The sequence below is a fragment of the Salvelinus fontinalis genome, chromosome 21 (genome assembly GCF_029448725.1).
Source record: "Salvelinus fontinalis isolate EN_2023a chromosome 21, ASM2944872v1, whole genome shotgun sequence".
In the NCBI taxonomy this organism is placed as follows: Eukaryota; Metazoa; Chordata; class Actinopteri; order Salmoniformes; family Salmonidae; genus Salvelinus; species Salvelinus fontinalis.
The window spans coordinates 35,148,988-35,165,969 of record NC_074685.1 but is presented as its reverse complement, the minus strand read 5'-3'; the positions used below and the strand labels follow the sequence as shown (position 1 = coordinate 35,165,969).

Sequence of the window (16,982 nt, the reverse complement as noted above, 5' to 3'; positions counted from 1 at the left end):
ATAAAATATGTCATTTCACTACGCTGCGCCTTGGTTCCCTCAATACTCCTCCTCTTCAGATGAAGAGGAGGAGGACTACCGTTACACTTTGTTTGTAAATTATGTCTGATTGTTGGAGCGTGCCCCTGGCTATCAGAAAATAAAAAATAAAATGATGCCGTCTGGTTTGCTTTATATAAGGAATTTTTACTTTTCATACTTAAGTATATTTAAATACTCTTAGACTTTTACTCAAGTAGCATTTTACTGGCCGATTTTCACTTTTACTTGACTAATTTTCTATGAAGTTATCTTTACTTTTACTCAAGTATGACAATTGGGAACTTTTTTCAGTGGTGATTTGCTGCTCGTATTGATTTCAGTCTCAACTTGAAGCTAAAACGACACAGACAGAACTCCTACCTCTTGACAGCGTCTCTCTTCTGGCCGTCGATGTTGTCCCACCACTTGGCGAAGTAGGAGATCTCGGACCAGATCATTTTCCTGCGGCTGTCCTCGTGGAGTTTCACCACCATGTTGTTCAGAATGTGCTGGGTCTGGTCCCGGTAGTACTCGTCAAACGTCTTCAGCCATCCTGAGAACCAACAAACGGACAACTGTGACAAAGTGGTTGAGCGTACATTACGACTGTAGAGTGGCGTGTAAGGAATAATCTACGTCTGTTCACTTCTATAGAAATGCTATGTGGTCTATCTGTCTGCCATAGATGAAATAAACGGATTCAATTAAGCCATCATCAGGTGAATAAGCAGAACATGGGGTTCAATCAATTTGCCACATCCATTGATTTCCCAACATGTGATCATATTTCCAATGAAAATCAATGCATTCAACAAAAAAAGTCTGAACATTGCATTGTTCTTTCCACTGCAAGACAAAATAGGGTAAATCATCCAGTGAACGGCAAACAGGCCTGAGTGCTTTTAATCTATGCAAGGGTGTGAGAATAGTCATGAGCTACTGTATACAGCTGTAAGGGGAAGACCACCCCAGTTAAACCAGAAAGCCAGCTCGGGTTGCTAAGGAGTTAACCAATCTCAGGAACAAAGAATAGACTGGACCTGGCTGTTACCGAGCTGCAGATGCTGCTACTGAGCATACACACGACGTGACAAGCGCCCGGAACTACCAACACTCTTATTGCCTGCACTGATGCCTTAGTCTCTAGAATGCTTGTGAGGGACTACGCCTTCACACTGCAATACATAGTTCAAATGCTCTGTTTCTGTGGAAAATGTAACAGTGAGGAAGTGTATAGAAAACAGGCTTCTTATATGTCTGATCAATTGTTTTATTTTTCTGATCAAATGTTTTAGTGGTAACAGGACAAGACTTTCATCAATTGCTCTACGTACTTTATGTTGTATAATTAAGCAATAAGGCACAAGGGGGTGTGGTATATGGACAATATACCACGGCTAAAGGCTGTTCTTAAGCACGACACACCGCGGAGTGCCTGGATACAGCCCTTAGCCGTGGTATATTGGCCATACACCACAAGCCCCCGAGGTGTCTTATTGCTATTATAAACTAGTTACCAATGTAATTAGAGCAGTAAAAATACATGTTTTGTCATACCCGTGGTATATGGTCTGATATACAACGACTGTCAGAAATCAGGGTTCGAACCACCCAGTTTATAATGTGGTCTTTACGTTGTATGCTGTGGTATAATGTGGTCTTTACATTGTATGCTGTGGTATAATGTGGTCTTTACGTTGTATGCTGTGGTATAATGCTTGCTCCCTTGGCAGACCATGAAACACAATTAACCTAGGAATTTGAATCCTGACTGCTGAGGAGCTGCCTACGCCTTGCTTCCTGTCTACACGAGCTGTGACTGTCTTAAGTAGAGAAAACAAAGCGTTGAAGAAGTCACAGAGGAAAGTCCAGTGTTTCTAGGTTAAGGGACAATATACTCCAAAATGAAATGTGAGCAGATGTTTTTAAACCTCAAAGGTAGTCTTATGTCAAGATAAATCCATGTCCCACGCCATCGACTGTGAAGAACCACAACTTGATTTTGGAGTGTGGTGTCCCTTTAATGCTCTCCGAAGTAGTGCACTACTTACCAGGATCATTATGTGAGTGGGGCACAACAAAGACTTGTAGTGGCTCGCTGTCCCATTCATTCTCCTGGTAGGTGATATCAAATCCTTGTTTCCACACTCCCCCATCAGGATTGTCAAAGGTCAGAAGATCATAAACATCCAGCAACTGAAAAAAAACACAAAAAACAAACACTCCAACCCCTGTTTCTGTTTCTCCCTGAGAAAAATAGTGGGATATTCTTTGAGGTAAACCACTACCATGAAGAAGGCTAACATACACTGAAGTATATTTCACCTGTTTATTGTCAACAATGTATTATTAGTAGTATTGAAAGTATTGAACAACATGGCCACACATAGTCTGTGACACTTGTTTGCAGCAAAGCGTCACTTTATTAGGCATTGTTGCCTACTCTAGAATGTTTTTAAGGAGGTTTAATGTATTTGGTTCAGTTTCAGTTTTGTGTTCACTTTATGTCAAAAGTAGCAGTCAAAATAAGTGCCGTCCCCCACCACAGTGAAAAGAAAGAAAAGAAAGAAAACAAAGCATCTGTTCCTGGAAATCGGTGTATGACAACATTCACATCTGTGATATCAGCAGGTCAGAAGAATGCAAATGAGAGATGGAACTTCTAATGCAACAGAGGCTGCTTGGGGTTTCTCTGGGACTCGCGCCAACTGAAATATCTGTCTTTGTTTTACGGCCAAATAAAATAATGGAATAATTGGAAGGTGATACCGAGAGGACAAGATGATAAAATGTGTTATCTGTCATGGGTTTATATGTACAGTATGGAATGGTACAAAAACCCTTACTAAAGCCATGGTTTTAATAACAGGAACATGAAACGCAGAAAATAGCTTGTTATCATGATTGGTGTCAAGAAGAAACATGATGACATACAGTGCATTCGGAAAGTATTCAGACCCCTTGACTTTTTCCACATTTTGTTACGTTACAGCCTGATTCTAGAAAGATATATATTTTTAATAATCCTCAACAATCTACACACAATACCTCATAACGACAAAAGTGGAAACAGTTTGTAGATATTTTTGCACATTTATTAAAAATGAAAAACAGAAATACGTTATTTATATAAGTATTCAGACCCTTGGCTATGAGACTCGAAATTGAGGTCAGGTGCATCCGGTTTCCATTGACCATCCTTGAGATGTTTCTACAACTTGATTGGAGTCCACCTGTGGTAAATTTAATTGATTGGACATGATTTGGAAAGGCACACACCTCTCTATATAAGGTCCCACAGTTGACAGTGCATGTCAGAGCAAAAACCAAGCCATAATGTCGAAGGAAATGTCCGTAGAGCTCAGAGACAGGATTGTGTTGAGGCACAGATCTGGGGAAGGGTACCAAAACATTTCTGCAGCATTGAAGGTCCCCAAGAACACAGTGGCCTCCATTATTCTTAAATTGAATAAGTTTGGAACTACCAAGACTCTTCCTAGAGCTGGCCGCCCGGCCAAACTGAGCAATCAGGGGAGAAGGGCCTTGGTCAGGGAGGTGACCAAGAACCCGATGGTCACTCTGACAGAGCTCCAGAGTTCCTCTGTGGAGATGGGAGAATCTTCCAGCAGGACTACCATCTCTGCAGCACTCCACCAATCAGGCCTTTATGGTAAAGTGGTCAGACGGAAGCCACTCCTCAGTAAAAGGCATATGACAGCCCACTTGGAGTCTGCCAAAAGGCACTGAAACGACTCAGACCATGAGAAACAACATTCTCTGGTCTGATGAAACCAAGATTGAACTCTTTGGCCTGAATGCCAAGCAGCACATCTGGAGGAAACCTGGCACCATCCCTATGGTGAAGCATGGTGGTGGCAGCATCATGCTGTTGGGATGTTTTTCAGCGGCAGGGACTGGGAGACTAGTCAGGATCGAGGGAAAGATGAACAGAGCAAAGTGCAGAGAGATCCTTGATGAAACCTGCTCCAGAGTGCTCAGTTCCCCATCCAACAGGACAACAATCCATAAGCACACAGTCAAGACAATGCAGGAGTGCCTTCGGGACAAGTCTCTGAATGTCCTTGAGTGGCCCAGCCAGAGCCTGGACTTGAACCCGATCAAACATCTCTGGAGAGACCTGAAAAAATCTGTGCAGCGATGCTCCCCATCCAACCTGACAGCGCTTTAGAGGATCTGCAGTGAAAAATTGGAGAAACTCCCCAACTACAAGTGTGCCAAGTTTGTATCGTCATACCCAAGAAGACTCGAGGCTGTCATCGCTGCCAATGGTGCTTCAACAAAGTACTGAGTAAAGGGTCTGAATACTTAGAATTGAAGTCGGGGGTTTACATACACCTTAGCCAAATACATTTAAATGCAGTTTTTCACAATTCCTGACATTTAATCCTAGTAAAAATGCCCTGTCTTAGGTCAGTTAGGATCACCACTTTACTTTAGGAATGTGAAATGTCAGAATAATAGTAGAGAGAATTATTTATTTCAGCTTTTATTTCTTTCATCACATTCCCAGTGGGTCAGAAGTTTATGTACACTCAATTAGTATTTGGTAGCATTGCGAATTGCATTGAGAATCTTCCAGCAGGACTACCATCTCTGCAGCACTCCACCAATCAGGCCTTTATGGTAAAGTGGTCAGACGGAAGCCACTCCTCAGTAAAAGGCATATGACAGCCCACTTGGAGTCTGCCAAAAGGCACTGAAACGACTCAGACCATGAGAAACAATATTCTCTGGTCTGATGAAACCAAGATTGAACTCTTTGGCCTGAATGCCAAGCAGCACATCTGGAGGAAACCTGGCACCATCCCTATGGTGAAGCATGGTGGTGGCAGCATCATGCTGTTGGGATGTTTTTCAGCGGCAGGGACTGGGAGACTAGTCAGGATCGAGGGAAAGATGAACAGAGCAAAGTGCAGAGAGATCCTTGATGAAACCTGCTCCAGAGTGCTCAGTTCCCCATCCAACAGGACAACAATCCATAAGCACACAGTCAAGACAATGCAGGAGTGCCTTCGGGACAAGTCTCTGAATGTCCTTGAGTGGCCCAGCCAGAGCCTGGACTTGAACCCGATCAAACATCTCTGGAGAGACCTGAAAAAATCTGTGCAGCGATGCTCCCCATCCAACCTGACAGCGCTTTAGAGGATCTGCAGTGAAAAATTGGAGAAACTCCCCAACTACAAGTGTGCCAAGTTTGTATCGTCATACCCAAGAAGACTCGAGGCTGTCATCGCTGCCAATGGTGCTTCAACAAAGTACTGAGTAAAGGGTCTGAATACTTAGAATTGAAGTCGGGGGTTTACATACACCTTAGCCAAATACATTTAAATGCAGTTTTTCACAATTCCTGACATTTAATCCTAGTAAAAATTCCCTGTCTTAGGTCAGTTAGGATCACCACTTTACTTTAAGAATGTGAAATGTCAGAATAATAGTAGAGAGAATTATTTATTTCAGCTTTTATTTCTTTCATCACATTCCCAGTGGGTCAGAAGTTTATGTACACTCAATTAGTATTTGGTAGCATTGCCTTTAAATTGTTTAACTTGGGTCAAACGTTTTGGGTAGCCTTCCACAAGCTTCACACAATAAGTTGGGTGGATTTTGGCCCATTCCTCCTGACAGAGCTGGTGTAACTGAGTCAGGTTTGTAGGCCTCCTTGCTCGAAAAGATTTTTCAGTTTTGCCCACAACTTTTCTATAGGATTGAGGTCAGGGCTTTGTGATGACCACTCCAATACCTTGACTTTGTTGTCTTTAAGCCATTTTGCCACAACTTTGGAAGTATGCCTGGGGTCATTGTCCATTTGGAAGACCCATTTGCGATCAAGTTTCCTGACTGACTGATGTTTCCTGACTTGTGTCTTGAGATGTTGCTTCAATATATCCACATAATTCTCCTCCCTCATGATGTTATCTATTTTGTGAAGTGCACCAGTCCTTCCTGCAGCAAAGCACCCCCACAACATGATGCTGCCACCCCTGTGCTTCACGGTTGGGATGGTGTTCTTTGGCTTGCAAGCCTCCCTATTTTCCCTCCAAACATAATGATGGCCATTATGGCCAAACAGTTCTATTTTTGTTTCATCAGACCAGAGGACATTTCTCCAAAAAGTACGATCTTTGTTCCCTTGTGCAGTTGCAAACCGTAGTCTGGCTTTTTTATGGCGGTGTTGGAGCAGTGGTTTCTTCCTTGCTGAGCGGCCTTTCAGGTTATGTCGATATAGGACTCGTTTTACTGTGGATATTGATACTTTTGTACCTGTTTCCTCCAGCATCTTCATAAGGTCCTTTGCTGTTGTTCTGGGATTGATTTGCACTTTTCGCACCAAAGTACGTTAATCTCTAGGAGACAGAACGTGTCTCCTTCCTGAGCGGTATGATGGCTGCGTGGTCCCATGGTGTTTATACTTGCGTACTATTGTTTGTACAGATGAACGTGGTACCTTCAGGCGTTTGGAAATTGCTCTCAAGGATGAACCAGACTTGTGGAGGTCTACCATTTTTCTCTGAGGTCTTGGCTGATTTCTTTTGATTTTCCCATGATTTCAGGCAAAGAGGCACTGAGTTTGAAGGTAGGCCTTGAAATACATCCACATGTACACCTCCAATTGACTCAAATTATGTCAATTAGCCTATCAAAAGCTTCTAAAGCCATGACATAATTTTCTGTAATTTTCTAAGCTGTTTACACAGTCAACTTAGTGTATGTAAACTTCTGACCTATTGGAATTGTGATATAATGAATTATAAGTGAAATAATCTGTCCGTAAACAATTGTTGGAAAAATTACTTGTGTCATGCACAAAGTAGATGTCCTAACCGACTTGCCAAAACTATAGTTGGTTAACAAGAAATTTGTGGAGTGGTTGAAAAACTAGTTTTAATGACTCCAACCTAAGTGTATGTACACTTCCGACTTCAACTGTATGTAAATGTGATACTTCAGTTTTAAAAAATTATAAATGTGCAAAAATGTAAAAAAAAAAATGTTTTTGCTTTGTCATTATGGGGTATTGTGTGTAGATGGATGAGGGGGGGGGGAATAACTATTTGATACATTTTAGAATAAGGCAGTAACGTAACAAAATGTGGAAAAAGTCAAGAGGTCTGAATACTTTCCGAATGCTCCTTCTCTGGTTCAGGCTGTTGAAGAGCTCCAGACTGCTTTTCAGTCACTGCAGGCCTCCCTTTATGGTCTCAAACTGGTCTTCAATGTACAAAAAACAGAATTCATGACCTTTACCAGATCTAGAACTCTGCCAGAGAACGTTAGCATTGTCTTATTCATAGAAAAAGTGTCATCCTACAAATACCTAGGTATTTGGTTGGATTACAAGTTGTCCTTTAAAGTTCATGTGGATAATCTTGTGACAAAGCTTAAATTGAAATTGGGTTTTTATTTTCGTAATAAGACTTGCTTCCCGCTTCTGGCTAGAAAGAAACTTGTTCAGGCCACTTTTCTCTCTGTAATTGATTATTATGACTTGTTGTATATGCATGCAGCCTCCTCTGTCTTACAGAGACTGGACTCTGTTTATCATGCATCCTCCTCTGTCTTACAGGGACTGGACTCTGTTTATCATGCATCCTCCTCTGTCTTACAGAGACTGGACTCTGTTTATCATGCAGCCTCCTCTGACTTACAGAGACTGGACTCTGTTTATCATGCATCCTCCTCTGTCTTACAGAGACTGGACTCTGTTTACCATGCAACCTCCTCCCTCTTACAGAGACTGGACTCTGTTTATCATGCAACCTCTTCCGTCTTACAGAGACTGGACTCTGTTTACCATGCATCCTTGCGCTTTATTACAAATGCCAAGTCACTCACCCACCATTGCACATTGTACCAAATGGTAGTTTGGACCTCACTTTATATGCGCAGAAAGATACATTTGTATGTGTTCATCTACAAAGCCCTTTTGGGTAAACTCCCTCTTTACCTCTGTAGTCTGGTCTGCTTTTATTTTATTTTATTTCACAGGCATCGATCGGTTAAAGAGTATGCGATTCGTTTTACTAGCATTTAAGAAGAGTTGGAGGCCACGGAAGGAGTGTTGTATGGCGTTGAAGCTTGTTTGGAGGTTTGTTAACACAGTGTCCAAATTAGGGCCAGATGTATACAGAATGGTGTCGTCTGCGTAGAGGTGGATCAGAGAATCACCACCAGCAGTTACCATACCCGGTCTGCTAGGTGGTTGCTACTTAAAGTTCCCAGGGCATTCACAGTGTTAGGCAAGACTGCCTTCTCTTCTTGTGCACCAGACGCATGGAGTAATCTACAATCCATGCTTCATCTAGATATGTTAGTGCCACTGAATGAATTTCATATATTGATGGGAGACTCTGTTACGGAGGAGTGTAAATGTTTATTTTTAGGCTGGATCGTGTTGTATTGCATTGTTGTATGTTTTAATTATGAAATGTATTGATTGTTGCTGCCTTCTTGGCCAGGTCTCCCTTGAAAAAGAGACTGTGTCTCAATGGGACTTTCCTAGTTAAATAAAGGTCAAATAAAACATTTAAAATATACACACACAGTGGCTATATACACTCATTCTGTCTATTTAAGCACAGGGGTGACAGGTTTCTTTTTCATCCGTAACATTCTTGGGTATTGACTGACTTAATTGTACCTAAAGGTATTATCTCTACTGAAAGAAACCTGTATTTCAAGTCAAACTGCAGTCCCCTCCTCAACACTAGCTGCCCTCTTACATTTTACATGCAATTTTTTGATTTTCTTTCTTTTGTGTATCCTATTTGCAAGATATTTTACTAGGGTTGGGATGTATCCAGATGTTCATACCGTTTCTGTACAATACCGGGGTATACTGTATTATCAAATCAAATCAAATGTATTTATATAGCCCTTCGTACATCAGCTGATATCTCAAAGTGCTGTACAGAAACCCAGCCTAAAACCCCAAACAGCAAGCAATGCAGGTGTAGAAGCACGGTGGCTAGGAAAAACTCCCTAGAAAGGCCAAAACCTAGGAAGAAACTTAGAGAGGAACCAGGCTATGAGGGGTGGCCAGTCCTCTTCTGGCTGTGCCGGGTGGAGATTATAACAGAACATGGCCATATTACCGGATAGGCACACTGTGCGTTGTTATCCAGAGCAAATGATAGTATCAATTAGGGTTAAGTGCCTTGCTCAAGGGCACATCCACAGATTATTCACCTTGTCGGCTCAGGGACTTGAACCATCGCCCTTCTAGTTACTGGCCCAACGCTCTTAACCTCTAGACTACCTGACACACAAAGCAATTTTAGGAAACAGGGATCTTGTTCCAGGAGGGGATTGAATGTCTCTGCTGTAACCAAGAAGCTTGATCTTGACATCTAGCCACTTAGCTTGCAAGTTAGCAAACCACATGCATAGCTGGCTAGAGCCCTGAGCTGGATATAACTGATTTGACACAGCTTAGATTTCTGATTGTTACACTTAAAGACACACTATGCAGAAATTGCGCCGCCATTTCCTGGTTGCTAAATTCCCCTAATTTCAGTTTATGTGACAAAACAAGCAGTCATTGTGTTTGGAATCATTGTACCATCTAAACCGCTGTCAAATATCTTTTCCATAACCAAATATATTGTATTTTCAGCTGTTTGAAGGTGGTGTACAAAAAACAAAACTTAAGAACGATAAGCATAGAACAGATCTACCGCTTCTTAGACTTGCTTTCAATGAGACTGAAATATCTATAACTCACATTTCTATGTGAATTTGGTCGGGCCATTCAAAACATTACATATTGTAGCTTGACCTTATAGTTAGTTATAAGCGGTGGCGTAGCACGCACCCCACATGCTCATGATATAGGTGTTGTGCGATTAACCAACATTTTGGTAATTCTTTAATTTTTAAACAACTTAATTGACCAATGTTGGTTCCATTATTTGAATTCCATTTCATTTTTTATTTTATTTTGCTCAATACAGTTTCTCTAGAGGTAAATCAGATCAAGCCCAAACTATGTGAGGTAGTAGGGAGTTCTAGTTTCCAAGAGGCCAATCTTCTACATGGTTTAGCGCAGAAAACGTGGTAATTAACTACAATGACCATAATCCATTGTGCGCCTACTTGTCTCGTCTGTGTGTTTCTTTTACGCCTGCTACACTAGGTTAGTGTGGGGCAGACACGGCGTGGGAGACAAAATAATACACAATCGAGAGGGATAGAGAGCAGTTGCTTCGGGAGGTATCTCTACCTGAAAATACATGAGCTAAGTGACAGATAGTACTTTGAAGAACTACTAAAATAGTGATTTTGTCAGACAGCATAGGCAGCAGTTGTACAGAGATGATGACTTGGAATGAAATAACAATGTCATCAAATAAAATAAATGTAATATACACCACAACTGAAATATTTTATTCAAGTAATGTGAATAAATTATGGTTAATAAGCGGTAATGGGCAGTCACTACCATAATGGGACTTTTAATAATTGTTTTATTCTGTGTTGTTAAAGCATTCAACCGACATAATGCATTGTGCATTTAATATCTATAAAATAATCAAAACCGAAAACTGTGATAATTTTGTTTTAGAATCGGACCGAAACCAAACCAACCTCAAAAAGCACTAATCACTCAGCACTATCATGTTATTAATTATGAAAAATATTCATGACACATAGTGTAATGGTTTTTACATTTGTCCTTCATTTTAACACCATAGTCACGTCACACTGTAACAAGGATTTTCCCCATGGCTATTGCAAGGCTTCATATTTCACACTGATGGTAGGAGCAATTCAGCGTGGTAATGAGATCATGATGATGTCTCTCGGTATAACGAATTAATCTTATCAAAATAGGTCAGAGTTCAGTAAAAAAAATAACACTGGCAGTTCTAATGCTGTCCATTGAAGTTTTGTTCACTTCAAACTTTCACTGGACTATGCTATACAGCTCAAATCGTAGTTCAAGCCTACAACAGCATTGCATCTACAAATACCTGAGCTGTTTCTAATTTTCTCTAAAAGTCTTACCTGCACCCCATCTGCTGGCTTAGAGAACTCCCTTGCTGCGAACTGACAGTCTTGGGAGTCAATAGGGAGGACCAGTGGAGGCGAAGCCAGCAGTTCTGGGTAGGGTCCTTGACTCATGTTCCCTCCATCAGGAACCCCATCCTTGACCGACTCCTTCAGGTTGATCACAGAGTCCCTGATGTTGGTTATGATCTCATTGTTCTCTGCCAGTAGTCTTTCCAAGCGGTCAATCTTACCCTGCAGGATTGACAACTGGCCCTGGTCAAGGAAAAGAAGGGACAGAGGAGAACAAGTTCACTGGCTTTATACAATACAGTATGCATCTAATTATTATGCAATAACCGTTGATAAATGAGTTATAATGACAGTCAATTGACAGTCAATAAACGAATTGTAAACCCTTAATAAAAGTAACCTTATTATAGTGTTACCAAAACGAGGACCTATGGGTATGTCCTCCATGGTGACAAATATAGCACACTATATTACACAGAAATCCAAAGTGTCAATGCATATAGGGTTAATTGTTAAGCCCTCAGTGAAAGGAAGTGGAAATGACGAATAAAGAGATAACAAGAGGTCAGTCACCTTCTTGTTGCACAAACATGTCCACTTTTACCAGTTTCACTTAGTCTCGATATCCCATACCTTGGGCAATAGCACTAGGCGCAAAATAGGTGTATGATAATAAGGTGTAGGTTATGCTGGGACATTGTTATTGTGGGAGGCAACCCGATTGCCTAAAAATACTAGTTCAGGAATGGAATTACGTAACACACAACCCCGCGATATCAAGATCTCAATATGAAAATGACCCTAGGACTTCCAAAAAGGCATACACTTGTGTTTATTGGAAACAGTTCTGTTTCAAGACGATAACTATATCATGGCTACAGTTGAAAATGTGTTTCCTGTCGGGAAGCGAAAACTGTTAAACATTGTCTAGAACGTCGGTACATTGTAACAATGTAAAAACGACTAGTTGGCCTACTAACCGTGCCCATGCCTACAGCAGCCAATCAACACCAGTTATCTACACAGTAGCAGTGATAAGATTTTGAGGACATAGGCTACTTTACAAATTCATTCATATTTGTGCAACTATGTAAAAACAAGGTTCCTCAGTCATAGGCTATATCTTACAGAAAATAAGTCAGACTTACATTTTGCAATCTATCCCCACCGTTGTTTGGACTTTTGGTATTGTCTAATTGCAGGTGATCCAGCATCAGGTACAATGAGAAGACCACTACACAAAATATGGCACTGCCCAAAACAGTGACTTGCCGATTGAGCCTTATCATAATTTACAATCGATACTGCCAGGTGAATCGAAGTTGATCGCATTGAGTGACAGCAATAACCTATAGTCATGTAAATCCCCCTCAGCGAATGGTCGATGTCTTGACTCCGCGGCGAGGATCGGAAAATGTCTATGCTATTCCTAAAACTCTTTAAAAAAATAGTAATACATTCTTCTTTAGTGTGTTACGACGGAACTTACATAATTATAGACATTCCCTCCTATGTACAATAAACTTTAAAAAGCTGGATCTGTCACCCAAAGGTAGCCTGAACAACAGACTGCGTCCTCGGTCGCAAAGTTTTAGTGTGAAAGATTAGTGTGATTCAGCAGATAGACCCCGTCTCCTTCCTGTATTTGTTTTCTGTTCAAATTAAGCGAGGAAGTGAAAAGCATATGGTATGAACGTGCGCCGCCTACCGACTCACAACTTTCATTTGAGGCGCACAGGTAAAGTCGTGCGTTACTGCGTTTTTAATCCAGCGCACAATGCGTAAACGTTTCCAACTCCATCGTTTTGCGATCATTGCCCTTATCCCAATGTAGTATCTTCGAGAAAACACGCCTCCAATGATTCATTTGTGATGCCAAAACTTGGTCATTAACTCCCGAAAACACCAGAGACTTCGTGAAAACAGCTGCATGGGCATGTTCAGCGCGCACCACTGATGATTCCAGGCTGTCCAAATGCCAGCTTTACTTGATCTCGTTCATATTTTCAACATTTGGAATTGAAAAAGAGAGAAAGATGTGACGCTATTTCATTGCAAACGTCAACAGCATCTGCGGAAATAGACAAGCTCCACCGACAAATTTTCCTTTCTTACTCCATCCTGATTGTAAGATTGAGATAAGCAAATAAAATTGAAAACGCCACACATTTCACTCAGCATTAATGGATTGAGTAAAGCGACACGAACGTGAAATTCTTTGCGTTACAAGTTTCCTTTGTGAATGTAATCTCACAGCTGAGAAACGTCTCCCTTCTCTCTCTCCAGGCCACAGTAGTAGCCCAGTAGGGCACAGGAGAACCGAAACTTGAATACGCCTCCTCTGACATCATTTGGTGACGAAAAATATAATTTTGATCGAATTTAACAGGTAAAAAAAGATATGGATAGATTAATGGGGTAATTCGGAGTGTAAATGATCAACTATTTATATTAGGCTACTACTAATACTAATACTATTATTAATACAACTACTAGTATTATTAATAATACTATAATAATATTTTATGAACTGTAATTATATCATCAAGGTCAAATCATCTAGATTTGGCAGTCAATCATTTATTAGTTTAAATAACTTAATTAATCTTGCTGCAATGTCAATATTTTTTGTGAAGCAAGCTTCTAGGATCCCCATCCCTTGCTTGGCTTGGAACTCAAGCTGAGTTGGGAACAGATTTCTATGCAACCTCTTTAGCCTGGTGAAACCACTTTAGCCTGGTGAAACACAGCCACAGCCTCATCCACCTTGGAGCACAGGGTGGGTGGACTGGAATCAGAAATTGGCCCTGGCATTTCTAACACACTGGCCCCCACACCGGCCCATTTTTTCCCCTTGAGGCTCCCAATATTAGCCAGATCATATAGAAGCTCATTCCCACCACCATAAAAAAAGTTCACACTATCTAAACATTTTGAGATAAGTAAGTCCACATTTGAGATAGTATATCATAATGTTTGTACAGTATGTAAAAAATGCCAGAGATGTAAATCAACATTTTGAGATAGTATCTAAAGAAAATTGATACAATCTAAAAACAAAAAATGTGATAGTAGGCCTAGCTCATCCATACAGTGCATTCGGAAAGTATTCAGCCCCCTTGACTATTTCCACATGTTTCTACTCTACAGCCTTATTCTAAAATGGATTAAATAGTTTTTTCCCCTCAATGTACAAACAATACCCCACAATGACAAAGCAAAAAGAGGTTATAATTTTATGCATACGTTTTAAAAATAAAAAACAAAAATAAACATTTACATAAGTATTCAGACCCTTTACTCAGTACAGCCTTGAGTCTTCTTGTTTTTTATGTTTTATTTAACCTTTATTTAACTAGGCAAGTCAGTTAAGAACAAATTTGTATGTACAATGGCGGCCTACACTAGCCAAACCCGGACGACACAGGGCCAATTGTGCGCCGCCCTATTGGACTCCCAATCACGGCCGGGTGTGATACAGCCTGGATTCGAACGAGGGACTGTAAAGACACCTCTTGCACTGTGATACAGTACCTTAGACCACTGCACCACTCGGGAGCCCACTATGGGTATGACGCTACAAGCTTGGCACACCTGAATTTGGGGAGTTTCTCCCATCGTCTCAAGATCTGTCAGGTTGAATGGGGAGTATCGCTGCAAAGCTATTTTCATGTATCTCCAGATATGTTCGTTCGGGTTCAAGTCCGGGCTCTGGCTGGGCCACTCAAGAACATTCAGAGACTTGTCCCGAAGCCACTCCTGCGTCTTGGCTGTGTGGTTAGGGTCGTTGTCCTGTTGGAAAGCGAACTTTCGCCCCAGTCTGAGCGCTCTGGAGCAGGTTTTCATCAAGGTTCTCTCAGGTTTAGCGCACTGAGTGGTTTACACATGGAAAACGAGTTAAACATTATTTTATTTTTGAGACTTTCTATTTTTTGGTTTTGGTCAATATTTTCTAAGTGTAATTAAGACACTTTAAAATAATAGTAACAGCTCTGTTAAATTATCCCATGGAACTTCACAGAGATTCGACATTAGATGTGGAATTAAACAAGGATGCCCAATTTCTCCTTTCTTATTTTTATTGGTCACACAAGTTATGGCACTTCATATAAATAAGGATAGTTTTAGGGGTATTCAGATACCAGATACCAGGTTGAATGGTATCAATCACAATTGGCTGATGACACCACCATTTTTTTGAAAGATCATAATGAAGTCAGGGAAGCTATTGAGTGTATTAATGCCTTCTCACATGTATCTGGTTTATCTCTGAATATTAGGAAATGTGAATTATTTGCGTTGAAAAGATGTGACTTAAACTCAGTATGTAATATCCCTGTAAAAGATATGATCACATATCAAATCAAAACAAAGTTTATTTGTCACGTGCCGAATACAACAGGTGAAGACCTGGTATTAAAGTTAGCAAAGATCAGAAAGAAAGGGCCAACTTAAATTTCTCTCCTATTGTAGAGAAAATTGGAAAGAGATTTAACTCCTGGTTATTAAGAGATCTTTCTTTACCTGGACGTGTACTTTTATCAAAATCTGAAGGTCTGTCCAGATTAGTTTATATCTCCCTTGCCTTGGATGTTCCTCTGTCAGTAACTAAAATGGTTGATACTAAATTATTTAACTTCATATGGAGGAATAAACCTCATTATTTAAGAAAAGAGGTAATATGTAGCACCCAAGGTGAGGGAGGGTTGAATGCTCTGGATTTTAAAACCTCTAATATAATATTTCAGATGAAATGGATACTAAACTATTTAAGAAATAAGGATTGCATCTGGAATATAATCCCTAATTTAATATTCCAACTAATTGGTGGTCTAGAATTCTTATTCAAATGCAACTTTAATATGGGTAAAATCCCTATTAAGCTTGCAAACTTTCATAAACAAGTACTTCTAACTTGGAACCTCATGTACAAACACAATTTTTCCCCACATAAGTATACAATCTGGAATAATAAAGACACAAAATACAAAAACAAGTCTTTATTTTTCGAGAACTGGTTTGACAACAACATTATTTGGGTGAAACAATTATTGAATAATGATGGACAACTATATGATTATCCAAATTGTTATGAGAACACACAATGTTACATTCACTCCTGAGGAGTATCAAATTGTTGTTAGAGCTGTCCCTAAAGGTGCTATTCTTCTTTTAGGAGAATATAACAATACTCAAAGTGCAACTGTTGAGGATTTTGTAGCCTCAATACAACTAGATGGAATTTACATTTTAAATTATAAATGTAATAACATGTATATAAGGAAACTATGTCAACATGTTACTATTCCCTCTGCTAAAATGTACTGGAATGCAGCCCTAGGACAAGTGAACTGGAACAAAGTTTTGTTGTTGTCTGGTAAATATTGTATATCTAACAAGGTGAAAGAAGTATCATCCAAACTCATTCATAAAATCTACCCTGTGAAGACCTTTATTATACATAGATTTAAAATAGCTATTGATAACAAATGTGTATTTTGTGGTTGTGACCCAGAAACTCTTGACCATTTATTTTGGGATTGTTCTTATGTCAGAAGATTTTGGAGTGAGTTAGAAGATTTTATTTTAAAAGAAACAACTATTAATGGTAATCTGAGAGACTCTGATATTATGCTTTATTTTGATCCAAATGATATGAACCCTGAATTAACTTTCATTGTTAATTTGTTTATCTTTCATGGGAGATTCTTTATCCATAAAATGAAGTGGGCAGAGAACAAACCCCTTTTCACATTATTTAATATAGAATGTAAATATTATTTTGAAATTATCCGTAAATGTAAAAACAAAAAGCAGTACGCACCATAAAAGTATTTAACAAATTGAAAATGAATCTTGATATGTAATACCCCTGTCTGTTAGGTTTATGTACTGTTGTTGGTATATTTCAGTTTTTTTGT

General features: G+C 39.9%; 1 protein-coding gene across 1 annotated transcript in view; it reads right to left on the bottom strand.

The window, feature by feature from the left end:
- LOC129818755 (alpha-mannosidase 2-like) overlaps positions 1-13,327 on the bottom strand; it is a 67,437-nt gene extending 54,110 nt beyond the window's left edge. The window contains exons 1-4 of the mRNA XM_055874964.1: positions 12,210-13,327; positions 11,047-11,304; positions 2,073-2,217; positions 403-574 (exon numbers count right to left, since the gene is read on the bottom strand). Coding sequence (XP_055730939.1) covers positions 403-574; positions 2,073-2,217; positions 11,047-11,304; positions 12,210-12,350 — 716 coding nt within the window. The 5' untranslated portion in view covers positions 12,351-13,327. The remainder of the gene's footprint in view (positions 1-402; positions 575-2,072; positions 2,218-11,046; positions 11,305-12,209) is intronic.
- Positions 13,328-16,982: the final 3,655 nt, after the last annotated feature.